General features: G+C 50.9%; 1 protein-coding gene across 6 annotated transcripts in view; it reads left to right on the forward strand.

Moving 5' to 3' along the window:
- Positions 1-26,127, forward strand: part of CEP192 (centrosomal protein 192) — a 126,574-nt gene that overhangs the window by 70,444 nt on the left and 30,003 nt on the right. For all 6 annotated transcript variants that reach the window (XR_009756626.1, XR_009756628.1, XR_009756627.1 and 3 more), the window contains exons 28-32: positions 1,435-1,587; positions 2,873-2,963; positions 5,504-5,683; positions 7,216-7,476; positions 8,883-9,004. Coding sequence is in view for 3 of the 6 variants with exons in the window: in XM_061571957.1 (XP_061427941.1) it covers positions 1,435-1,587; positions 2,873-2,963; positions 5,504-5,683; positions 7,216-7,476; positions 8,883-9,004 (807 nt within the window). In the remaining 3 variants the exon portion in view is untranslated. The remainder of the gene's footprint in view (positions 1-1,434; positions 1,588-2,872; positions 2,964-5,503; positions 5,684-7,215; positions 7,477-8,882; positions 9,005-26,127) is intronic.

A 26,127-nucleotide genomic window follows, 5' to 3' on the forward strand; every position in this document is an offset into this window, starting at 1 on the left:
ATTCACTCCTAAAACGCACCATCCTCTGGAGAATCAGCCCCCTTGTTGAGTCCGTGATGCCTAGAGAACAAGCGGGATTCTAGCCTGGAGGCAGCTGCTGTGTCCATTCTGAACCAAGACCTAAACACCATTGTTGAGTATTTACGAAATGGAGGCTCAAACCAACTCCCCTCAAACCAATAGTCCCGGCATTTCATCTTGATAATAGGAGCGGCAAGCACACTCTGAAAATTAACTTCTGCGGCAATACTGAGCAACATGACCCCACTCCAACCTATCTCAGAGTGAAGTTGGACCTACGCTAACATTCTACCATGGTCAAGACCTCAACAAGGGTCAACCTGGTCCAGAAACTGGCAAGCTCAAGCTAGGGAGTATCAGCACCAGTGCTACGGACATCAACGATTGGCCTTTAGCTGAGTACTGTGCACCAGTATAGACTACAAATTCAGTCATCACACTCGACTTGTTCATGTTTAAATGGACACTGCAATGTGGTGTATCACTAGAATCCTCAAGTCGACCCCAAAACCCTGGCTGCCGATGCTGTCACCATATGTCTTCCCCACCCATCCGGTGCACTGGGGCAACCTTCTGGGAAGTACTGCGAATCGAGGAAAACAGTTGCCTACCCATTCATCAGGACCTCAGTAATGTCCCTCGCCATTGCTTGAAGTCACACAAGCCCTTTTGGACCCATGCGCTTAACCTTCAATGCGAGTTCAACCCCCATGAAGCTTGGAGAGCTGAATGGAATTCAAAAGAACGACCCAACGCAGAAGATCCCGAGTTTTAATCTTCTACGAAGCTCATGGTTCGCCCTAAACCGCATCCACTGCACAAACCATGGGAGATACTGATCCACAAATGGAAATTTTATATAATGACGCAATGCCCAATCCACAAATACAAAGGAGACATCACAGCGATCCACTCTGCTGCTCCTGACGCGATTGTCTGGCTTGACCACCTGAATGTTAAATTATAGTTGTTGCTTTGCATCTACATCAGCCATATTTAAGAGGAAGCAAGTTACAACAACAAGCAATACAAAAAACGATAGGAGTGCAAAGTAGAGAAATTCCTGTCGATTTTTCAACACTAAATACAAGCTTGGGCAAGGCAGCAAAATAACAACAAAAGTGCCACATTAAAATGTAACTATCGATACACGATTCAGGATCAAAGTTACAAATCAAATTTGCAAATGTGGTTTTACCTAGCAATAATCTTCTATTTCAGGATATATTTTTTAAAGCAAGATTTACGATGTACAGGAAGAAAATAAGGTTGTTCCACAACATTGGTGGTGCAACGACAAAGGCTTTATCACCTATTCTTGTTCTTGGGATAGTTAAAAGGCAAATAGGGGGGAGACCCTTTAGCCTTACAGAACACGCTATTGATGTTGCCGTAACTTGATGTTTTCCCCAGCCTGTTGCAGATCCTGGTGCTGCCGATGGGCCCCCAGTACGAGGTGTGCCTGAAAGGGGAGGTGCAGCACCCATCGCCCCTCCTCAACATTCCCCCGCTCCTCTCCAACAAGCAGTTCCTCAGCTGGGGTGGCGTTTCCCTGGGGCGCGCCACGTGGGTTTCCACAGTCATCGCGCGCACTCGCATATTCGTGCACGTGCACTCTCGTACTCAATCTCACATGTAGTCTGCAAAGACAGATCCTCCGTATAGCGGTAACAGACATTTGGGGCAAGTGCTGGCACCACGGTGGTAAGATGTTAACGACCTCGGCAGGTCGCGGGCTCAATCCCGACCCTGATACCTGTATATTTGGAGTTTGCATATCTCTCTCCCCGTGGCTGCATGGATTTTTTTCCGGATCTTCAGTTTTTTGGCTCCACATTTAGAAAAATGCATTCAGAGCATTTGGCTGCTATAAAATTTCACGTGATAACCCACGATTATTTGTTTTTGGACTATCATTTGTGGCTAGGTCACTTCTGAAAAAGAGTGTGATATAGCTCAATGGGCCTTACCTGATTACATAAAAAGTGTATTTTAGTTTAGCTGTTAGCAGGCATCTATGAAGACCGGCACAGCACACAAGGGGGTGGGTTGTCAGCACCACGCCCAACCGCCTTTGTCTCCCTGGAGGCAGTGTTTACACATCGCACCAGGTACTAAATGAGTCAACCTAGGGGAGGCCCAGTACCAGTTCAGATAATCATCACTGGTGTTGGCCGTGAACAGGAATCGAACTCTGGATGCCAGGTTCGTAGCACAGAGCACTAACCACTGTCCCACTGCTCCCCTCACATATACAAGCATACACACACATGGGTTTATACACCTGTATGTGTGGGTATATTATGTGTAGGGAGCGGTAGTGTAGCGGTTAGCGCGCTGCAATACCAACCCGGCGCCTCGAGTTTGCTTCCCGTTCACGGCCAACACCAGTGACAATTATCTGAACCGGTCCTGGGTTTCCTCTACGTCGACTAAGCCTTAAATGAGTACCTGGTGCGGTGTGTAAACATCGTCACTCGAGAGACAAAGCCGGTCGGGCGTGATGCTGGCCACCCACCCCTCGTGTGCCGTGCTGGCCTTTATAGGTGCTCGCTAACAGCACTTCCCCCAACAGTCTGTTATGGTTATATGGGGGATTTAACACGTAGGCTTTCGCGACCAATATTATTCATAATCAACGTTTTTGGGTTTAGATCGCGTTATTTATAAATGTGTCGTAATGATTGGCCGTGTCGGGTGGTGGAGGGTTACGACACATTTATAAATAACGCGATCTAAACACAAAAACGTTGATTATGAATATATGGGGGATATTAATCTTTGTACATTGTGTACATGTTCATAACGCATTTGCAATTTTGTGCGTACTTGCGTGTTGTTGTGTCTGCAGCCAGCAGAAGCTGACCCTACGGAACAACTCGGAGACAGCCTCACTGCCACTGCGCATGGTCATCCGTGGGCAGGATCACGACTGCTTCCAGGTGCGTGCGTACCTACGTACGGCTACTGTGAGATTCAGAGCCCACGTGTGCTAATTCCGCGCTTTGGATTATTAATTATACTGAACAGTGGGGGCAGGGTTGTTGGATGGAAATGTTTAGGTGATCAGAATATTTATACTGGAGGAATCCAATGAGCTATCACGCTCTTTTTCACAGATGTCCAGTAAGGGTGGGTAAGAACATTACAACAAAAAACAATACAAAAAACATGATAGGGCAACATACAAGAAAGGCAAACATAGCTACTCGAGAGATAGAATGCTTCATCGTTTAAAAGTGATTCTAATGATTTGTTGCACCTGATATGGTCATGGAACCATCATTTATTCTACATGTACCACAATTACAGAAATATCTACATTTTTAATCAGGTAATAACTCATATTACCTGGTTGCTAATCGCACCTCCGATTAGTACGGTTGGCTGCGTACGGTGTGAAAGAATTTCGACATACATAAATAAATATCAGGGGGAGCAAGCTAATATGTCCCTAATCTCTACAGTCTGTGTCTGCGTGTGTGAATTGTGAGGAGTGGTGGTCCATTGGTTTGTGTGCTCTATGGCAATAAAAGTGACCCAGGTTGAATTCCCGGCCATGATGCACAACATCAAGCCTGAGCCTTCGTTACGTGACTCGGTGTGAAAAGAGCATCCGTCTCCTGTTGAATACATTTTTGAAATCATGGGACCTCCTTTGCCAGTACCAAAATATGATAATAGCTTTTTTCCCCTTTTATCTGGCAACAAAACAGGTGTTAAGATGTTCAAACACCAAATTGAAACCTTTTACGAGGAATCGTTTCTGCATTAACCACAATGCTTGTGGTCAGAATGCAAACAAAAAACATACTCTGATAATATATGCATTGTCCTTGAAACTGATTGGTCCACACCAGAGACAGCTTTCTTTTGAGCCTCGTCTCAAACGGTGGCCACTGGTGTGATTGCACGGTCAACATGGGCTACCCCAGTTGCCGCTGACATCATCGTCCATTATTTAATCAAGGCTCAACTCGTCTATCGTAACCCGCTTATAGGTCCTCCTCTGATACAAACAATCGAATCATCTAAATTGCCAGACGCTTTAGCCACAACTGGAAATGGAACCACATAACCTCAACACTTGGATCGCTTCACTGGCTCCAAATCCAGTCTCAGATAAATCTGAAGACTGCACTTTCCGTCACTCTACTCCCCTCAACACACTCCCCACTTTCGTTTAGCACATAGGCTTCGTGACCAATATTATCCATAATAGTTTTTTTGAGTTAGATCGCGCAAATATAAATGTGTCATTAAACATGCCACCACCCGACACAACCAACTAGTAAGGGTTGTTACGTAAACAGAACATGCCAATTAGTTACTCGTTCAGCACGCCGGTGTTGGAGAGTAAACCCACAACATTTACAATTCAAGTACAACCAGCCTCATCGGAGGGAGTAAATGTGATGTCGTCACTGTGAGCCAAGCATAGCATTATGTATGTTGAAGACCAGATGGGGGTTAATGACTACATTAACCCCCATCTGGTCTTCGCACCTGAATGGCTCAACATGACGATATCATATTTACCCCCTCTATTTAAGACTTAGACAGGAGGAGGATTTCTCCACAACTCTGGCTGTCGCCTGATGAGGCTAGTTGTAATTACCAGCGAAATGTCATGCTCGAAATGTAATTGTTATAGGTTTACTCTCCAACACACTCCTCCCACTTCAGCAACAAAGGTGTTCTACTGATCTTTGCTTAGTGGGAGGACAATCATCCTTATTTGCTTCTCCTAAAGTCTAAAACTCCTTTTTCCCAGTCATCTATTAGCACTGAGGAAGCAAAGGGAGCTGAGAACGCATAGTAAGCGGTACTGGGCACACCACCATGCTAGAGAGGCTCTTCTGACCTTAAGCTGTGCACTAATGCCACTTGCCTCCAGCGTGAGTGTCGGCGTGGGTGTCGTGTAGCGTAGTATATCAACAAGGCTCAAAGATTGCAACTTATTACTCTACAGGACATCTGGCAAAAACATTACCAAGCTGTAGCATGTACAACATTTTTTGGCACGTGTCGTGATGGATACTGCAAGATCCTACCGTGTCTGTCCATTGATCGCTGATCTGCATTGGCTTCTGGTTGCCCAACAAACACATTATAAGGTCGCACTCATTACAAAAAAAATGCTTGCCATAATTTAACCACAATACCTTGCTGATCTCGTCAAGGAGCATTCACCATCACGCAAACTCCAATCATCCTCGCAGAGGCTTTTGCCGAGCCATCGAACAAAGATGGTCGCCACATCGCATTCTTTCAAATGTGCTTCTGCGACGGTTTGGAGCGCTCTTCTGATATGAGGAAGCCGCTGGAGCTATGAACTTTGAATCTAGATTTAAACCTCATTTCTTTAGAACTGCTTTTTGTGTTGAATTGTCATACCCCCGCACCTCCGATTAGCACGCTTGGCTACTTATGGTACAAAAGAAGTTCAATATACATACATACACTTATGGTGCATGTGCAGCTGCAGAGCACGTTTGGCCGGGAGGAGAGGCTGAGCAGTGCGCGCGAGCTGGTGCTGGGCCCGCGCCAGGACGTGCCGGTGCGCCTTCTGTTTGTCCCGACGCGCCGCACCTGCATGCTCGCCAAGCTGGAGATCAAGCAGAGCGGCACACGCTCGACTGTGCCCGGCGTCAAGTTCACGGTGAGCGTGGCACACACCCCCTCTCCCACCACCGCTCTGCAGCCACGACTGATTCTGCGAGGGTGAAGAATAATTATTTCATGAATTGATTCTCCAGCCGAAATCATGACGGTTCGTAGAATTGTTGATGCAAGAGGTGGAATCGTTGTGTGAGGAAATTAAATTACCGTTGTCATGGAGTCTCTGTGGCAGTGCCCACAATAATGTCAATTGGCCCCCACAGCAGTCTTAACAGTAGCCTATGTCGAGTTTCGAATTTCAAACTTTACAGCAGTCAACCTTGGTGAGGCTCAAAACCAGTTTCACTTATTCTTAGGTTTTTTTCGGTAAAGTCACATAGGTAAAAAATTTAAATTAATAAAAGTAAAATAAAAAATTCACGACGTTTCGGAAGCAACACAAGCCTCCGTCTTAAGGTGGAACCGTCACAGCCACGACAGCTGTATCAAGTAAATGAGAGATCACAAGAAATACCACCCCGTATATATAATGGTTGAGGGGGGAAGGGCCAGGAACGGCACACGTTTTATTAATATGGTAAGGTGAGGCTTAAGACTAAGAATAGACTGCATAACAAAGGACTGAGCCTTTGTTATGGAGAGGTGCGGTTTGTAACTAACACCTAGCATACATAACAAAAGTGTGAAAAAAGAAAGCAAGTAAAAAACTAAAACTGGTAAAACAACAAACTGGCTGTCTATCAATAACCTGTAATAGTTGTCTGTCAAATAGGATGGTCCAAATAAGTGTAGTTACATCTTTTTTGCATGGTTAATCACATCTTTCCAACTACACTTATTTGGACCATCTTATTTGACAGACAACTATTACAGGTTATTGATAGACAGCCAGTTTGTTGTTTTACCAGTTTTAGTTTTTTACTTGCTTTCTTTTTTCACACTTTTGTTATGTATGCTAGGTGTTAGTTACAAACCGCACCTCTCCATAACAAAGGCTCAGTCCTTTGTTATGCAGTCTATTCTTAGTCTTAAGCCTCACCTTACCATATTAATAAAAAGTCTGCCGTTCCTGGCCCTTCCCCCCTCAACCATTATATATACGGGGTGGTATTTCTTGTGATCTCTCATTTACTTGATACAGCTGTCGTGGCTGTGACGGTTCCACCTGAAGACGGAGGCTTGTGTTGCTTCCGAAACGTCGTGAATTTTTTGTTTTATTTTACTTTTATTAATTAAACATTTTTACCTACGTGTCTTTATCGAAAAAAACCTAAGAATATGAATCCTTGCCGTCACGAAAGCTTCAAATCTAGAACCAGTTTCACTATTTACCTCTTACTTTTTTCGGTGGCTGGGATTCAAGCTCTGCTGGCTGGGTTAATAGCGCAGTGCACTAACCACTTAGCCCCCTCTCCACCACTGCATGATTTCTGTCTTTGATGCACAGGTACACATGTTCGGATACCAAATACGCACCTAGACACCAATGTGCCACTCCTCCCACAACAAATTTACTCCCACAACAAAGCTCTCCTGTACGCATCTCTATGCCGCACACGCACACTGTCACAGATCCCTCTGTCAGGCTACGGCGGCTGCAGCCACGTGTTGCTGGAGGGTGCCCGGAGGATGTCCGACAGCTACGCGGCGGTGCTGAGAGACGTTGCGGATGGGCGTGTGAGCAGCACGCGCGTGCGCCTGCGCAACGCGGGGACACGCGCCGCCTTCGTGCGCGCCGTCTGCTTTGGTGACATGCAGGCGCGCGAGGTCGCCGACGGCTCTGTGTTCACCATCTCCCCGGGGCACTTCGTCCTCAAGGAGAGAGCTGAGCAGGTTTGACTTCCGTCCGAGAACCCCTTGGCGCCGCCACTATCTTGACGAATGCATTGAGCTGCATTCGTCAAGATATTGCGCTTTCTAAATGTATCACTACAGAAGGATACCGCCTCTAAATGGGACCGACCCCCCAAATAGTGACCAACGTAGAAGTAAGAATAAAGGTTGCGCATAGAAGACAACCTGATGATGCAGGCAGTGATGAGAAGGAAATTGACACTATTTGGGCGCATATGTAGAATGGACAAGAACAGGAAATTCTAAATGTGTTAGTAAAAATTGAAGAAACCGGAAAGACAACATGAGAGATTAGTGCCAGAAAGATGTGCGCTATTATAAAGCATATTGGCACAAGACAGAGAAAATTAGGAAATGGGCAGTGGACACCTACGGGCTATCTGCCCATGGATTGTAATGATGACTATTCATTGAGCAATAAGGGTGGAGCAGTGGTAACGCTTATGCCTCGCCTAGAGAAAATGATCTTGGTTCTGCAAGCAGTGTGTTCTCCCCCTGTTCTGTATGGATTTCCTCTGCATTCTCAAGTATCCTCTCATTGCTGCAAACATACAATGTCAGTGGTATTAGCCAAACATGCCAAGGCAGCAGGACCTCCTAAGAGAGTCTGCACACTCAGTTCAGTTCTCCATTCCAATGCCAAATTTACCAATTATCTTCTCATCTCCGCAGCTTTTATAATAATTATTTCAACTTGTTGGGACAGATAAAGTCCACATTTTGGTGTACCGCCTCTCCACACATTGGATGTGGCGAGAGCTTTGAAATTCTTTCTCCAGAGGAGGGAATGAGTAACAACTTTGCGTGGTGTTGTTGTTGTTGTTGTTTTTTCTACCATCAGTGTAAGTGCCATTGTTGCTCACGGCCTTGCCCAGCAAGCACTTAACCTGACAGCACTGCCGTACAAACTACCGTTGTGATGAACGTTGCCCGGTGACAAAGCGAGATGCCCAGACAGCCTAGAACAAGATATTTTTTTTCCGTCCATTTGGTTTTATCTATTTTAGTATTTGACAGTCCCACTTAAACATAAGAATTCTACGTTTCAGCATTGTACAGGTAAATTAGAGATTATACTTAAAATTCCAATTCAGTTAACATTAATTTAAATACGTGCACTGCTTGAATATGAATGTTTATTATGCAAATACATGTTTTGCATTCGTGACAATGTGAGTTATAGCCAGCGGCCCTTGCTTCACCGTGGAGAGAGTGGAGGTAATTTGATTGACTTGTAATTGGAGACCGCACTTCACAATGTGGTCCCTGGGAAACATTGAGACATTTCAATACAGTTGACATGATTTGTTTTCCATCGGAAAATGTTGAGTGGGATGTGTGCGTAATGGGAGAACATGGACGATGATCTGTGCGCGGCGGTGCAGGAGGTGGAGTTGACATGCCGGGCGACTGCACGGGAATCCGCGCTGTGCAACACGAGCACCGCCCTCCTCGCCGTCGTCTGCTTCTTCTGCGGCGACGAGATCACACGGCAGCTCTTCCGCAGGTGACCCCTAATCTCCTGCAACTGCTAATCCCACTCTAGCAGACCTCTGGTCCATCTTACCTATAAAAGGCATTTTTTGTCTGTTTGTCCGTCTGTGTGGACGAAACTTGTGAAGGATTTAGCTCACAAACCGTGGGGTTGACGTTTAGAAAAAGTAACCAGGCACCACGCCATGTGGTGAGCCAGCGTTATTCCATTTTCCCATCCGTCAACTTTAAAGTAGTTAAATTAGCACTTTAGTGCTATTTATTTTCTTACGCCGCTCGGCGACCGCTAAAACTGCCCGGGGGTTGCCACTAGCAATGCACACGCGTCATCGGTGGGGTTGGCGGGGGGAAGAATTCTCCTTCGCGTTAAAAATGCAAAAAAAATACACAAAGCTGAGGTTAATTCTTCAAAGTGTCATGTCCTCTTCTCCGTCCCTCATCCCAATGTGTGCACTTAGTATTATAGGATCAGTAGATACTAATATTATAGCGCTTGTATACTATTATTGTAGAGCGGGCAGGGGGATGGTGGGTGGGGCGGGGGTAGCGGCCCAGCCTGCCAAGGTGCCACCTCGGGCGGCTGGGCAATCTAGGCGAGGCCGGGGGCTAGGCCTAATGACGGCACTCTGTCAGGTTAGTAGTTTGGTACCGCCACAGTCAGAATGCTCTGCTGTAGTGAAAGCAGGTACCACCACAGTATGCACTGTTGTAATCATAGCAGGTATCACCACAGTCGGTATGCACTGCTGTAATCATAGCAGGTACCTACCACAATCAGTTTGTACTGCTGTAATCATAGCAGGTACCACCATCATAGCAGGTAACACCACAGTCATTATGCACTGCTGTAATTATAGCAGATACCACAGTCAGTATGCACTGCTGTAATCATAGCAGGTATCACCACAGTCAGTATGCACTGCTGTAATCATAGCAGTTACCACCATCATAGCAGGTACCACCACAATCCGTATGCACTCTGTAGTCATAGCAGGATACCACCACAGTCAGTTTGCACTACTGTAATCATAGCAGGTACCACCACAGTCCGTATGCACTGCTGTAATCATAGCAGGTACCACCACAGTCCGTATGCACTGCTGTAATCATAGCAGGTACCACCACAGTCAGTTTGCACTGCTGTAATCATAGCAGGTACCACCACAGTCCGTATGCACTGCTGTAATCATAGCAGGTACCACCACAGTCCGTATGCACTGCTGTAATCATAGCAGGTACCCACCACAGTCAGTTTGCACTGCTGTAATCATAGCAGGTACCACCACAGTCCGTATGCACTGCTGTAATCATAGCAGGTACCACCACAGTCCGTATGCACTGCTGTAATCATAGTAGGTACCACCACAGTCCGTATGCACTGCTGTAGTCATAGCAGGTACCACCACAGTCAGTTTGCACTGTTGTAATCATAGCAGGTACCACCACAGTCCGTATGCACTGCTGTAGTCATAGCAGGTACCCACCACAGTCAGTTTGCACTGCTGTAATCATAGCAGGCACATCCACAGTCGGTATGCACTGCCATAGTGATAGCAAGTACCACCACAGTCGGTATGCACTGCTGCAGCGATGGCAGGTTTCACCACAGTCAGTATGCACTGCTGCAGTGAAAGCAGGTTCCACCATAGTCGGTATGCACTGCTGCAGTGATAGCAGGTACCACCACAGTCAGTATGCACTGCTGTAGTGATAGTAGATACTGCTATCGAGTTGGTAGATACTGCTATATAGAGTTAGCAGATACTAAAACAGTCAGTATATACCACTATGGTCAGTAAATACTGCTACAGTCAGTAGATACTACTATACAGTCAGTCAATACTACTACGGTCAGTAGCTACTGCTATAGAATCATCAGATACTACTGTAGAGGAGTAGTGGGATGACGTGATGTCACGGGGGCTGTAAGGGGGTACCTTCGGGAACATGGGCGGGTCTGAGCTAAGGGGAGGAGCCGCCAAGGGGTACTTAAGGGGGACCCCGTGACGACAGTGAGGTCGCCGTGGGGAGAGTGAGGTGGTCGCCGTCAGGGAATGAGGGAGAGAGGAACGAGAACCTGCGTGGAAGACATCCCAGCCACCGCCGAAGAAGGGCTAGAGATGTAGAAGTCTCACCTCGTCGCCGGGCGGTGATGGGTGAGCCCCCGCCCGGGGCAGATGAGGGGGTAGACATAAGGGAAACCGTACCAGGGCGTAGATAGCTGAGGGATATCCGCGTAAAGGACAGAATTCTGACGTGCGCCATAACGGGTGTAAGCGTCGAGTGTAGAGAGTGTAAAAGAGTGTGTAACAGATGTGAATAAACGGCGTAAGCATCTCCGTCTGGCTCTACAAGTCTCCTGGGTGTCGAGAAGTACTACACAACACTACTATAGAGTTAGTAGTTAACTACTATATAGTCGGTAGATACTACTGTAGGGCCAGTAGATACTACTACGATCAGTAGTTGCTACAGTCAGTAAATACTACTATACAGTCAGTAGCTACTACTCGGTTTAACACGTAGGCTTTCGCGACCAATATTATTCATAATCAACGTTTTTGGGTTTAGATCGCGTTATTTATAAATGTGTCGTAACCCTCCACCACCCGACACGGCCAATCAGTAAAAAAGTGTCACGTTGACAAAAGACAAATTAGTTCACTGCTTTAGCCCACCGGTGTGTTGAAGCGCGAAACCACAACATTTACAATTTGAGTACGATGTTTCGCTGGTAATTGCAACCAGCATCATCGGGCAATTCGCCAGAATGCTGGTTGCAATTACCAGCGAAACGTCGTACTCAAATTGTAAATGTTGTGGTTTCGCGCTTCAACACACCGGTGGGCTAAAGCAGTGAACTAATTTGTCTTTTGTCAACGTGACACTTTTTTACTGATTGGCCGTGTCGGGTGGTGGAGGGTTACGACACATTTATAAATAACGCGATCTAAACCCAAAAAGTTGATTATGAAGCTACTAATCGCTCAGTAGATACTACTGTACAGTCAGTTGATACAACTACGGAGTCAATAAATAGTACTTACTCTGTTGTATGTAGGGTGTGTACGTTTATATACCTACGCGGGGGTAAAAATATTTTTTAAGGGGGTGGTCAACCATTTTCGGAAACCTTTTATATCAACTATTTACCCCCCACTTTCTATAACTTTTTGGACTTCTGCAAGCCTCTTATAATTTTGTTAGTGGAGGAATGGACAAATGGCCCACTGGGCTTTGACAATAGCTTAGTATCTGTGTATGTATATGTGTAATAAAGGACTCTTTCACTGGGTCTGTCTCCGTTGTCCTTTATTGTGGTTCGTACAACTTTGCCTGCACGGCGTCTCGCTCAGTCTCCTCCGTCTCCCGCTCGGCAGCCCCACTGCTGCCGTCGCTCTTGCAGACTCGCTGCTGGCTCACTATGCAGCCCCGCTGCTGGCTCTTCCCTCAGCCTCTCTGTCCCCGACCTGCAGCCCCACGGCTGCTCTCTATGCAGCCCCGCTGCTGGCTCTCCGCCTCCTCCGTGCCCGGACACCGCTGGCCAACGGTGCCGAGTCCCGACCTGTGGCGATCACGCCACTTCCCACCTCCTGCCCTGCGTGGCCTCCTCCTGTCTTTATTCCCACACTCTCCTCCAGCCCTTCCGGTTCCTGCCCTTAAAAGCTCTCCTCTCCCCCCACGTGACCCAACTCCTCCCCCCTGTTACGTCATATCCGCGAGGCCGTTTACGCTCGCATTACACCACCCTCCCCCGTATAGAAAATTCCAGCCGTCCTCGGCTGAAACAGAACAAGTAATGCGAGCGACCACCAACCATCAGCCGTGAATGGACAACGGAGAATACAACGAATATAACAATAACAACAAGAACGAGAACAACATTAATCAACGAAAAGAAAGGGACTTCGAACGCGTGCGGGTCGCCGGCCCGTCCCGGACAAGCGGCGGCCCCCCTGCAGACCGAGAACGGGACGGGGTTTTAGGAGCGACAGGATCAAAACCGCCTGTCGCTATTGGAGGCCCGCCAACGCCAAGGTCCCGTTTCTCCGAAGGACCAGAGTCCGGGGCGTCCCGCAACCGTGTTTGTGGTGGGATTGGAGGGGCGGCGGGGCCAGGTGTCCCCGCAGCAGAGTCCTCTGCCTCCTGCAGTGTCACGGCCGGTTTGTCTGTAGAAGGCACGACAGGCGCTCTTGCAGGGTCAACAGGCACAGGCAAGGGTGCGTCGGCAGCACCAGACACTGGCAAGGCAACATCAGGAGATGACGCATCCGTTCGAGGGGCCACGTATGGTTTCAGCGCCGAGATCCGAACCGAACGCGCGCGGACTGCGGGTTAGGAACCTCCATGAGCCTAACAGGCCCCTGCCATGGTTTATGTAACTTAGGGGAGGTCCCTGCTTGCACCTGCGGGCAATGTAGCCAAGCCATGTCCCCCACCTTCCAGGGGCACTTCCCCTTCGAGCGTCGAGCGCAACGTTCGTTTCGGGCCTGGGTTTTGGCAGTAGCCATTCGGGCCCCCTCCCGCGCCTCAGCGACGCGGCGAACGGCGTCCTGAATGTTATCAGGGAGAGGCTTAGTAGGTCCCCTCACTCCTGTTCCCAACTGCACATCCATTGGCGGCACGTTTTCGCGACCGTACATAGGAAAAAACGGAGAATATCCTGTGGACGCGTGAGGCGTCATCCGGTATGTCGAGAGTACCCCAGGGATGTGCAAATCCCAGTCAGCTTGCTTTTCATTAACCGTGTGACACAGCATGGCGGACAGAGTCCGATTTAGTCGTTCCACCATGCCATCCGTCTGCGGGTGGTAGGGAGATGTCCGGATCTTTTTAGTCCCCAGAGCCGCGCACACCTCCCCCAACAATTTAGAAAAAAAATTCCGGCCCTGATCCGTGAGCAGCCTCTCTGGCGCCCCCTTGTCCATGACATATCCAAATAGAAAGGCATCCGTAATGGACGCCACCGACTGGTCGGGCAAGGGCCAGGCCATCGGCCAGCGGGAGAGATACTCCACCCCAACTAGCAAATATTTATTACCCTTAGCGGATGGCGGGAAGGGTCCCAAAATATCCAACGCCACCAACTTGTTAACTCGAAACACTTGAATAGACTATCGGCGGCACATATGGGTGTTTAGGCGGCTTCCGCCGGGCACATTCGGGACACGCGCAAACGTGCCCGACGACATCCGTCGTCATGCCGTGCCAGAAGTAGTCTCGCTGCAACGTCAACAAGGTCTTCTGCACCCCCAGGTGTAATAGCGTGTCGCAATGCAGAGTCTTAACCAATTCGTACCATAACGACGACGGTACAACAAGACGCCAGCGATCCTGTAACCCCTCCCTCCACATCAGCAGTCCGTCGCGGAGAGCGGCCCCCGGCATCCCCCCGGAAACCAGTTCCCCTCCCTCCCTTAGCAGCCCGACTCCGCAGGGTCCCCAATGAATCGTCAAGCATTTGTTCACGAATCCACACAGCCCGTGGAAGGTTCAAAACCCCATCGGCCGGTCCCGGGCACACTGGAGCCTCAGGCACCTCGACCGCCAACGCAATAGGCCGAGGGGGCTGCTGGATCGGCATACACCTATGCGTCCCCGACGCGCAAGCGCAAGGGGATCCTTGCGATAACCTGGAGAGCGCGTCCGCATTCGCGTGACGCGCCCCTTCCGATGTTGAATTTGGAAGGAAAACTCTGCAGAGTGTCCAACCATCGTGCCAGCTGGCCAGATGGTTGGTCTACCTTCAGAGCATATTGTAAAGCCGCATGATCCGTGCGCACAATAAACGAACGGCCGTAGAGATACGTCTGAAATTGGCGGAGAAAATAGACGATAGCCAAAAGTTCCCGGCGAGTGACGCAGTAGCGGGTTTCGGCGGGGAACAAAACGCGGTTACCGTACGCCACCACGCGTTCTACACCACCTTTGGACTGTGACAGCACGGCCCCAATGCCCGTGTCACTCGCGTCCGTGTCCAGAATGAAAGGGTGATCAAAATCGGGATAGTCCAACGTCGGCGCCGTTGCCAACCGATCATGCAGGCCCTTAAACGCCGCCTCCTCTGGCGGTCCCCAACTGAATTTCCGTCCTTTACCCGTAAGGAGGTACAGAGGCCTCGCGATCGTTGCGAAATTGGGAACGAACCTACGGTAATATGAGGCAAACCCCAAAAAACGACGCACATCCCCCACCGTGGCCGGGGTTGGCCAGTCACGGACGCACGCCGTCTTTTACGGATCCGTGGCAACCCCGTTGGCACTGACTATATGTCCCAAATAGCGCACGGACCGTTGCAGTAGGTGACATTTCTTAGGTTTAAATTTCAGATTGGCGGAGCGCATCCTGGCGAACATCGCCTCCAGTCTCAATAGATGTTCATCAAATGTCAGGCTGAAGACGATAATATTGTCTAAATATATCAGACATGTCTCCCACTGCAACCCCGTTAATACCAGTTCTATCAACCTCTGAAATGTGGCGGGGGCAGCATTCAACCCCATCGGAAGACAATTAAATTGAAATAGACCCTGCGGCGTACGGAAAGCAGTCTTTTCCCGCGAGGACTCATTGAGGGGAAGCTGCCAGAATCCCGAAGAGAGATCCAGCGTCGAAAAGAACTTTGCCCCCGACAAGGCATCGAGGGAATCATCCATACGCGGCAGGGGGTACGCATCCGCCACGGACACTTTGTTAAATTTGCGAAAATCGACGCAAAATCGCAATTTTCCCATCTTTCTTTTTGACCAAGACTACAGGCGCGCCCCATGGGCTGTTAGACGGAGATATAATGTCCGCAGCCAGCATGTCATCCACTGCTCCACGAACATGGTCTCGCTCCGCCGGGCTCATCCGATGCGAGTTCAACCGAATCGGAGCAGCGTCCCCCGTGTCAATATGATGGGAAAGCAGGGAGGTGCGTCCCAAGTCCAAATAGTCGGAGCTAAACACATCGGAATAACTCAACAATAGCGCGCGAAGCGCGGATCGCTGTTCCCCGGTCAGGGAAGAATTTTAGCCGCACAATTCGGCGATCCAGCGATCATCTGGGGCCACAGGGCCCGAAACTCCGGCAACCATATCCCGGCGGCCCAGATGGTCCTGGGCCGTGAACGCCGTAGTGGCATGGGCCACGACCGTTCCGGCCGGCACGCAAACATTTTCCGTACTCCCATTAAGCACCTGCAAAAATGGCTGCTGGTCCGGCCGGATAATAGTTTGCGCCCCGACCAACGCCGTTCCGCCCGTTATGGTTGCGGACGGCGATAACAAAACCCCAGGCGCTCCTTCCCGACCAGGCACCGGTTTCCGATATCGCAAGGGGATAAGCATCTGTGAGCCAGGTGGAATGTCAACAGATACCTCGGACAGCGCCTGCACCTGGCAGACCGGAGCGGGTCGCCCCCAGGGCGACGGCAAAAATGTAATTTTTCGACCCCCCGGTAATTCAATGCAATTTTGATTAACTCTTATTAGAATGGGCATTTTGGCCAGAAAATCAGTTCCCAACAAACACGGAACCGCCAGGGACCTCGAAATCAACACAGTCCCCGAGGCCGACACCCCCCCGATGGATATATTGGCGTCCACCTGGCCCACAATGCCCATACTTCCCCCGTTCGCTGCTACGCAGGAATCGGTGGTATGCCCAACAGATGGAAAATGACATCAGATACAATCGTGGCGGACGCACCGGAGTCCACTAAAATGCGCACGTCCACCCCTTGTATACAACCCGGCACAGTGGACGAACCAGTAGCGGCCGCAACAACCCGCCGCGCCAATTTACGCCACTGCGTTACCGAGCGACATGGGCCAGTCGGTGGCCTCCCGTTATTAACGACACCCGGATCACGCGGCAACGGTGATGAATGAGGTGCCAAGCCTTGGCGGGTGTCTGGTGCGCACCGACTTGCCTGTCCAGGAGGGTCCTTCCGCGGCACGTCCGTGGTCGAGGCCTCCTGCTGGGGCGGCCCCGGGATACGGGCCCAGCAATCCCTGGCGTAGTGGCCTTTGCGACCGCAGCGGAAGCACTCGACGTCATTACGACGTACAGCACTCCCCCCCTCTCAACGCTCCCGCGTCGGCGGCGCAGATTGCGGCCCCAGTCCTCCGCGGGCTGGCCACTGCGCAGAGGCGGCCGTCAATTCCTGCGGGCCCCCCCCCCCCCGTCAGGAACGTACACCGCCCTCTTGGGATCCCAACCCACGGCACCCCCTTCCACGATGGGCCCCCCGTCCACGCTGTCACCTGCTTCCAACGGCGCAGATTAAACTGGGCATCCAAACACTTCGCAGCCGCCCGAGACGTCAACTTCTCATGGCCGCACACCGGCATAGGGATCCCCAAATCTCTCGACAGCTCAAGCATTTTGCCCAAAATCAGGGGTTCCAGTAGGTCAGGCTCCGTCTCAGGGTATGCGGCCATGGCCAATTCCAAGACAGCACCCCTGTATGCCACCGGCGACTCTTCGGGTGCCCGCTGGCGCTGAACGAATCGACGGTGAGCGTCATCCGGTGGCTCGTACGTATCCGCCATCTCGTCAAAAACCCCTCTCAGTGTTTTCTTTTTCTCGGCCTTGATGGAACGGAAAAATCTGACCGACTCATCGTTGAGAAGAGTTGGCAGAACTTCCAGGGCCTCTGCGTCCGTCCATCTGGCGGAGCGCACCGCCGCCAAAAATCTGCAGGCGAACGCACTCCAATCGCCTCCAATCGAAAATTCTTTAACTGTTGTCAAGTGAAGGCTGCGGGTCCTCGCTCCGCCGTCCTCCGCAGACGACGCGTCGCGTGGCATATTCAAGATGGTGTCGCACCGCAACGTGTCAAAGATGGCGGCTTCCCGCCGCGGAGGGCGCAAGATGGCGGCTTCCCGCCGCGGAGGGCGCAAGATGGCGGCTTCCCGCGGTTCTTCTCCCGCCACACCCAAGATGGCGTCATCCCGCCACGTGGCAGAGGGCGCTGACGGCGCAGGCAAGGCCCTGGTCTGTCGATCACCCTCAGGCCTCCCCGACACCGTCGCCGGCGTGACGAGGTCACACAGTTGTGCCAAGATGGTCTTCAAAGTCTCCAGCTGGGCCGCCATCTGTCTCCATCGCTGGTCAGTGTCCTCCGGCGCGGGCAGATCAACCGACGCGGCGACCTCTTGCACCCCCAGCCCACCACTCGTTCCCGCTTCGATTTCCTCCTCCATTGCCGGCAGCCCCACTGCCTGAGGAAGGTCGTCGTCGTCGGAAGATGTAGCAGACAATGGTGTGGGGATATTCTTTCTTCTGAGCTGTTTTGACATGCCGTTTCACTTCTGACACCAGTGTAATAAAGGACTCTTTCACTGGGTCTGTCTCCATTGTCCTTTATTGTGGTTCGTACAACTTTGCCCGCACAGCGTCTCGCTCAGAGTCTCCTCCGTCTCCCGCTCGGCAGCCCCACTGCTGCCGTTGCTCTTGCAGACTCGCTGCTGGCTCACTAAGCAGCCCCGCTGCTGGCTCTTCCCTCAGCCTCTCTGTCCCCGACCTGCAGCCCCACGGCTGCTCTCTATGCAGCCCCGCTGCTGGCTCTCCGCCTCCTCCGTGCCCGGACACCGCTGGCCAACGGTGCCGAGTCCCGACCTGTGGCGATCACGCCACTTCCCACCTCCTGCCCTGCGTGGCCTCCTCCTGTCTTTATTCCCACTCTCCTCCAGCCCTTCCGGTTCCTGCCCTTAAAAGCTCTCCTCTCCCCCCACGTGACCCAACTCCTCCCCCCTGTTACGTCATATCCGCGAGGCCGTTTACGCTCGCATTACATATGTAAGGTTTTTAAGATAAGTTTTTCAATATAATGTAAGCCCGGGCAATGCCGGGTACTTCCCGCTAGCTTCTTACCGATAAAAGGCATTCTTTGTTTGTGTGTGTGCGCGTGCTTGCGAGGGATTTGGCTCTCAAACTAAAAATAGCCAGGTAGTACGCCGTAAGCCCCGTCGTAAGCAAGCGCTATTCCTTTTTCTCATCCGTCAACTTTAAATTAGTTTAATTAGCGATTAAGTGTGATTTTTCTTCATTTAATTATTTACTTTCGCCGCTCGGCACGGGATAAAGTACACATTTGCGCATGCGCGAAACGCTAATAGCGGTTGCCCCTAGCAATGCACACACGATCGCCAAAAATTATCATCCGCGTTAAAAATGCTTAAAAATACAAAAACGCTGAGGTGAATTCTTCACAGTGTGATGTCCTCTTCTCCCTCCCCCCACCCCAATGTGTGCACTTAGTACTATAGGGTCGGTAGATACTATTATAGCGCTTAGATAGTATTATTGTAGCGCGGGTGGGGGTAGCGACCCAGCCCCCAGCCTGCAAGGTGCCACCTCGGCTTCCTGGGCAATCTAGGCGAGGCTTCGGGCTCTGCACGAGACAAGTCCTCAACATGGCAATGTTAAGTACTAATTTACTTCCTCGTTCGCTAAACTCGCGTACATAGAAAAGTATTATTATAAAAATAAGTTTGCAAATCTTACAATAGTAATGTAAATTTTGATTTTAAGCTTTCGTGACTGCAGGGATTCATCTTCTTGGTTCTTTCGGTAAAGTCACGTAGAAGGGAAATAATAAAATAATAAAAATAAAACAATTCTCACGACGTTTCGGCCACAACGCAAGCAGCCGTCCTCAGGTGAAGACCAGGTCTGTCTGGGAGACAGCGTCTAAATGAAACACCACCACGCTTGGAGTGTATATTTAAGCTGGGTTGGAAGGGGGAAAGGGCGCCTTGACAAAATAATTTGCATATCAAGAGGAATTTTGCATATTTATGGGAAATGCAGGTATGTGATTAGTACTAGTGAAATCTGTAGGAGGTGGGGGGGGGTTCAAAGTCATATTATGCCCGTGCATTATGCAGGATCCAGGTTGAGCTTTATCCAAACCGAAAGCCAACAGACAGACATGACATCTTAGCAAGGGTCTTTAAACTCAAAGTTGATGACAGGCGGTTCAACTTCGCGACCATACATTAGAAAGAAGGGCGAGAAGCCGGTCGCTGCATGGAGAGCCATCCTATAGGCCGCCAAAACCCCCGGGATATGAAGGTCCCAATCGGTCTGGGATTCTGACACTTGGTGGGACAACATGGCCGTGATGGTCCTATGTAGCCGCTCCACCATCCCATCAGTTTGTCGGTGATATGGGGAGGTACGAATTTTCTTAGTACCCAGGAGCTCACACACCTCGTGCAGCAGGTTACCAGAGAAGTTTTTCCCTTGGTCGGTCAGCAGCCGCTCCGGAGCGCCCTTGTCGAGGACATAGCCCTGGACAAAGGCCTCGGCGACGGCTGCTGCCGACTGGTTGACGAGGGGCCAAGCCATAGGCCATCGCGTGAAATATTCAACGCTAACCAATAGGTACTAATTACCCCTAGGCGTAGGAGGGAATGGACCCAAAATGTCAAGTGCGACGATTTCATTAACCCGAGTAACAGAGATAGATTGCAGCGGTAGATTGGACCCCTTCGCCGGTGGCTTCCGTTGTGCACACTGAGTGCAGGACCTGAGAAGATCATCCACATCCCTTGCCATGCCCGGCCAAAAGAAGTTCAGCTGGAGCATGGCAAGGGTCTTGTGAGTCCCCAGGTGCAGGAGCCGCTCGTGAGCAGCCCATACAGCTCTACCCCTCAGTGTGCAAGGCATCACCAGCCTGTGGCGACAGGTCTTTCCGTGCCAATGCATCAGGAGACCTTGGTGCAGCCGCCATGAGTCAACCTTCGTCGCAGCCGGAACAGATCCCCCAAAGCGACGCCGCAACCACAGGAGGGAGGCATCCTCCATCTGGAGGCGTCCCCACTCCGCAACGGTCAATCCCAGCAAGGAATCCCTCCCTTCTTGCTCAATAGAACCTGCAATCACAGGCACATCAGCGGCGGCAGCAAGGACCGAATCAGGGCTCTCATTCGGAGGCAAGCGCAATCTGAAGTGGACGGCAAGCGCGACAGAGCATCCGTGTTCGTGTGGCGAACACCCTTGCGATATATGGTCTTGAAGGATCTCCAGCCATCGAGACAATTGTCCCGAAGGCTGTTGAACCCGCAAGGCGTACTGTAACGCCGCATGATCTGTGTGGACGGTGAAGTGTATTGTTGAATGAAAAAAACAATTGCCAATAGTTCACGACGGGTAACACAGTATCTCTGCTCCGCCGGAGACAAAACTCTACTGCCATATGCCACCACGCGCTCTACGCCCTCAACTACCTGGGAAAGCACACCACCAATGCCCGTATTGCTTGCGTCTGTATCGAGCAAGAAAGGTTTTGAAAAGTCGGGGTAATTCAATGGCCGGGCCCCCACTAGGGCATCCTGAAGGGAGTGAAAAGTGGCCTCCTCCTCCCGGCCCCAGTGAAATGCAAAGGCTTAGCGATCGTCGCGAAGTCCGCAACAAATCGCCGATAATACGACACAAATCCGATGAAACTCCTGACCTCCCCCACCGAGGTGGGAGTGGGCCAGGAGCTGACACACTGTGTTTTGGCAGGATCGGTAGAAATCCCTGACCGAGCGACAATGTGACCCAAATACCGCACAGAATCACGGAGCAAGTGACACTTCTGCGCTTTAAATTTCAAATTTGCAGCGTGCATCTTAAAAAAACGGCCCGCAACCTTTGAAGGTGTTCCTCAAATGTGTCACTGAAGACAATGACATCGTCCAGGTAGATCAGACAAACATCCCATTGCAAGCCAGCAAGAACCAATTCCATCAAGTGCTGGAAAGTTGCCGGAGCTGAGTGGAGCCCCATCGACAAGTAGTTGAATTGGAATAGGCCGTGTGGCGTTCGAAAAGTCGTCTTCGGCTTCGATTCATCATCCAGAGGAAGCTGCCAGAACCCCGACAGCAAATCCAACGTGGAGAAGAATCGTGCTCCAGCCAGGGCGTCAAGGGATTCATCCATTCGAGGAAGTTGGTACGCATCGGCCACCGAGATTTTGTTCAGTCGACGGAAATCAACACAGAATCTCAAAGACCCATCGTGCTTTTTGACTAACACGATGGGTGCGCCCCAAGGGCTGGTGGAAGGAGATATAATGTCCGCAGCTAGCATGTCATCTACAGCCGATTTGACATTATTCTTTTCGGTGGGACTCAACCGAAAGGGATTTTGGCGGATCGGTGTGTTTTCACCAGTGTCAATATGGTGTCGCAGCAATTTCGTACGGCCAATGTTGTATTTGTGTAGACTAAAAACATCGGAAAAATCGCGCAAAAGGGTTTGCAATTTGGCACGCTGTGAGTCGGACAGGTCAGATGATCCTGCACAAAGTGCATCTAGCCAACTCTCATCGCGGTCCCAATGCATTTGCGGCGGAGGAGCGGTGGCCACTTGTCCAATGACTGGTTCCTCACAAGGTACCGGTGTTGCGTGCGCAAGCCCAGTCCCTTGGGGGACCACAGCCGTCCGCAACCCGACATTAAGAACCGCGATGAACGGCTCTTTGTTCCCACCAACAATTGTCTGGGCAGCTATCAAATCTGGCCCATTTTCCGCTGCCATTGACGGTCCCAACAAAACACCGCGATCCAAAACCCCTTTAGCGAAGGGTCGATGCAACCGAAGAGGCACGAGCATCTGAGATCCCGGTGGAACACGTACTGTTTGCGTAACGAGCGCCTGTACCGTCGCGCAGGCCGTACGCAAAGTATCGGGGGACGATAGGAATAGCATACGTCGGCCCGAAGGGAGTTCAATACAACCCTGGTCGATCAATATCCTGATCGGAATTTTATCCAAAAAGTCCATCCCCAACAGGCACGGGACAGCCAAAGAGAACGAGACTAACACCGGCCCGGATAATTTAATGTCTCCAATGCAAATTTGTGCCCGAATCTGGTCAATTATACCCAACGAGCCCCCGTTGGCAGCAAAACACGGAACATCGCCCAGAAGCAAAGGGCGACTTTGAACGGGAAGAATGTTGTAAATCAATTCGGACACAATTGTTGCCGATGCTCCCGTATCAATCAGAACCCGCACCTCAACCCCGTCAATATGGTCCACAACAACCGACGACTTCGCCGACGCGGCTACAACGCGGTTAGCCAGCGCGGACCACTGTCCCGGTTGGAGCGCCCACCCCATCGTGCCGCGGTTCGACTCAACAACACCCAAATTGCGGAACCCGTCCGTTGCACCGTGTGAGTGACAGATGCGTATGTGGGCCGAACATGTGTGATGCCACGACTTGCCGGATTTCGCTGCGGAGCCTTGGGAAGAGGAGCATCGTCTGGCCGAGGTCCTGCACCGCACTGCCGAGGAGCCCGGCATCCAGAAGCTACGTGGCCCCGGAGGCCACAGTTATAGCACCGGGTGAGTGCCCCGGTCGGCTTGGGGTGATCCTGGTAGCTCAGCACGTCCCGAGCCGGACGTTCGCCGGACCTCCATTCCGCAGGGCGACCCGCAGAAAAGACCTCCTCCGGTGTGGGGATGGTCGCAGCCACGGAGTGCCCGGTGGCCGCCTTGTTCGCCTTACGATGCTGGGACAGTAGATTGGCATGGATGTACTTTGCAGCACGCAGAGAACACATGTCTGCGTCGTCTTGTGCAATGATGATGATGTTCAGGTCCTCAGCCAGCAGCAAAATCTTCTCTACTACCATAGTGTCCACTCCTTCATCCATTCGTTGAAAAGCCGCCTTCGCCAGGGCCAAGAGAGCCGTGCGGTAAGCAAGGGGCGATTCCTTCGCGCCCTTTCGTCGCCCGTAGAATAGCTGTCTGCAGTCAGATGGTGGCCCGTAGACCGTGGCCAGGAGTCGGAGTGCCGATAGCAGCGTAGCGCACGCCAACTTTGGCGTCGCAGTGAGGGTGGCGAGGGCATCGCTGTCCAGCGTCACCAGGAGCGCTCGTAACGCCTCTTCATCTGTCCACCCTGACATCTAGTGAGCCAGGAAACGTCGCTCGAATGCAGCCCAGTCACCGCCATCCGACACGAATTCTTTGAGGACCAGCAGACGCTGCTGGAATGTGGACGCCGCCGATGCGTTCCGCTGGTCACCATTCCCGCTCTCCCGTACAGTGTCGGGAGCAATGGCGGGCGCCATCGGCGGTCGCACCGCTGGTGACACGCTGGCCGATGCTTGACGTACACCACAGTCGGCCGCCATTGATGACGTGGCGGCTGCTGCACGGAGGCAGCAGCGAGCAGCCCCTGTTGATGACGCATCGCCCTCTGGTTGGTCAGCATCCTCCCCCTGATGTGCCGGGGCCCCGCCCGCAGCACCCACTGTAGTTATGGCGGCAAAATCAAGTTTCAGCCCCGGCGACATGGCGGGAACTGCCGTTGAGCGCTGCCCGTCGTCCCGCCGTGCCGCTCTTCCCAGCTCCAGGCGAATGATTCCTTTCCCTACTCGGCCCTGACAAGGACGGTAAGCCAGGGGAGTTCCAGGGCCTATCTGCTGGTCTTCTTTCTTCACTGGTTGAAGCTCACCCACTGGGACCTCGAGCCCTCCGGCTCCCCGCCTTTTATAGCAACCGCCGCCCGAGGGGTGGGGCTGTGGGGGATCCCAGCGTAAACCGTTTGCGGATGTGGGTGTAGACGTGGGTGTAGACACCCGTGTAGCGTGTGGGAGCAGACACTCGTGTGTGTTTGTCAGCTCCCCCTTAACACCCCTACAATTGTACAGCCATAATAATTTTTTGCTTTTTACACACTGCTTGCCTGCTTTGGAATATAACCCACCGGCGAGCATAACAAAAGGCGGCTTGCTTATCTACTTCTGCCATCTACATCACAAAGCTCCAGGCGGGTCCACTGCAGGACAGGTCGTCACCTCACCAACTTATACCCCCCCACGGCCCATCCTGGCTCCTTTCGCCTCCCCTTAACCAGTATATATAAGGTTGTGTCTATTAGAGCTCTCTTCACTTGATACAGTAATTTTGCTGTGACGGTTCCACCTGAAGACGGAACCTTGTGTTGCCTCCGAAACGTAATGATTTAATTTATTTGTTTTCTTTTATAACCTACGTGACTTTTTACCGAAAAAAACAAAGAGTATGGATCCTTGCAGCCACGAAAACTTCAAATCTAGAATTATTACAGAAGCGTCTGTTAGTCCCCTTCCCAACTGAGATTGTTCTTCTGCATACATCTTCAAGTTTGCAGCCCATCGAACCCCCATGGGACTCTGGCAAAAATAAAAAGAGGCCATGAGTGAGGGCATCCTCCACAGAGCTAAACGAGAAAATCCAAACCTCGACGTCAACTTTTCTTATGTCATTTTCATCCAGGCCCTCATCCTTCTTGAGGACAAATTGCACTCAATTGGCGGAAAAACCTCACGTCTATGGGACTACCAACACCCTACAGGGACAACCTGCATGCCCTTGCTCAAGAGATCCTACATCAAATATCCTATGATGGTTTAGAGCTTCTTATATTTATTGAGGAAAATGAACCAAAGCTGATGGATGCACAAACAGAAACCTACACGAAAATTTTGGAAGACATTGAGACAAAAAATGGAGGCATTTTTTTCCTTGATGCACCTGGGGGTACTGGGAAGACCTTTGTTCTCAACCTGCTCCTTGCAAAGGTTTGCCAGATGGAGAAAATTGCTCTAGCTGTGGCATTCGGGATTGCTGTGTAAATCGATGTGTGTGTGTGTGAGTCGATGAATGTGTTTGAGTCCATATGTGTGTGTGTGTGTGTAGGTCGGTGTGTGTGTGTGTCTTTTTCGCCCGGGCAATGCCGGGTTCTTCCCACTAGTCTAACCTATAAAATGATTTTTTTGTCTGCCTGTTTGTGTGTGGCCAACACTTGCGAGGGATTTGGCTCATGCACCGTCGGGTTTAACTTTATAAAATTACCCAGGTAGCATGGCATAAGCCGGCATAAGCCGTGCTACCTGGATTTGGTTCATTCTGTCTCTCTCTAAAATTTACCAGGCTCTCATGGGGACCATTCGATCTTCTTTGCTTCGGGGTGGATTGATTGACATGCTAATTTCTCTGCTCCAACAGACCCACCTCTCTCTCTATTTAAGGCCTTGACACAGAGGCAATGGGTCTCTGTGTGTCTATGTTGTGTGTGTCTCTCTCTCTCTGTGTCTATGTTGTCACTCTCTGCTTATGTGTCTGTGTGACTCCGTGTCTGTGTTTTGTCTCTCTCTCAA

The sequence above is a fragment of the Lethenteron reissneri genome, chromosome 49 (assembly GCF_015708825.2).
Source record: "Lethenteron reissneri isolate LAM-NWPU_2019-01 chromosome 49, ASM1570882v1, whole genome shotgun sequence".
Lineage (NCBI taxonomy): Eukaryota > Metazoa > Chordata > Hyperoartia > Petromyzontiformes > Petromyzontidae > Lethenteron > Lethenteron reissneri.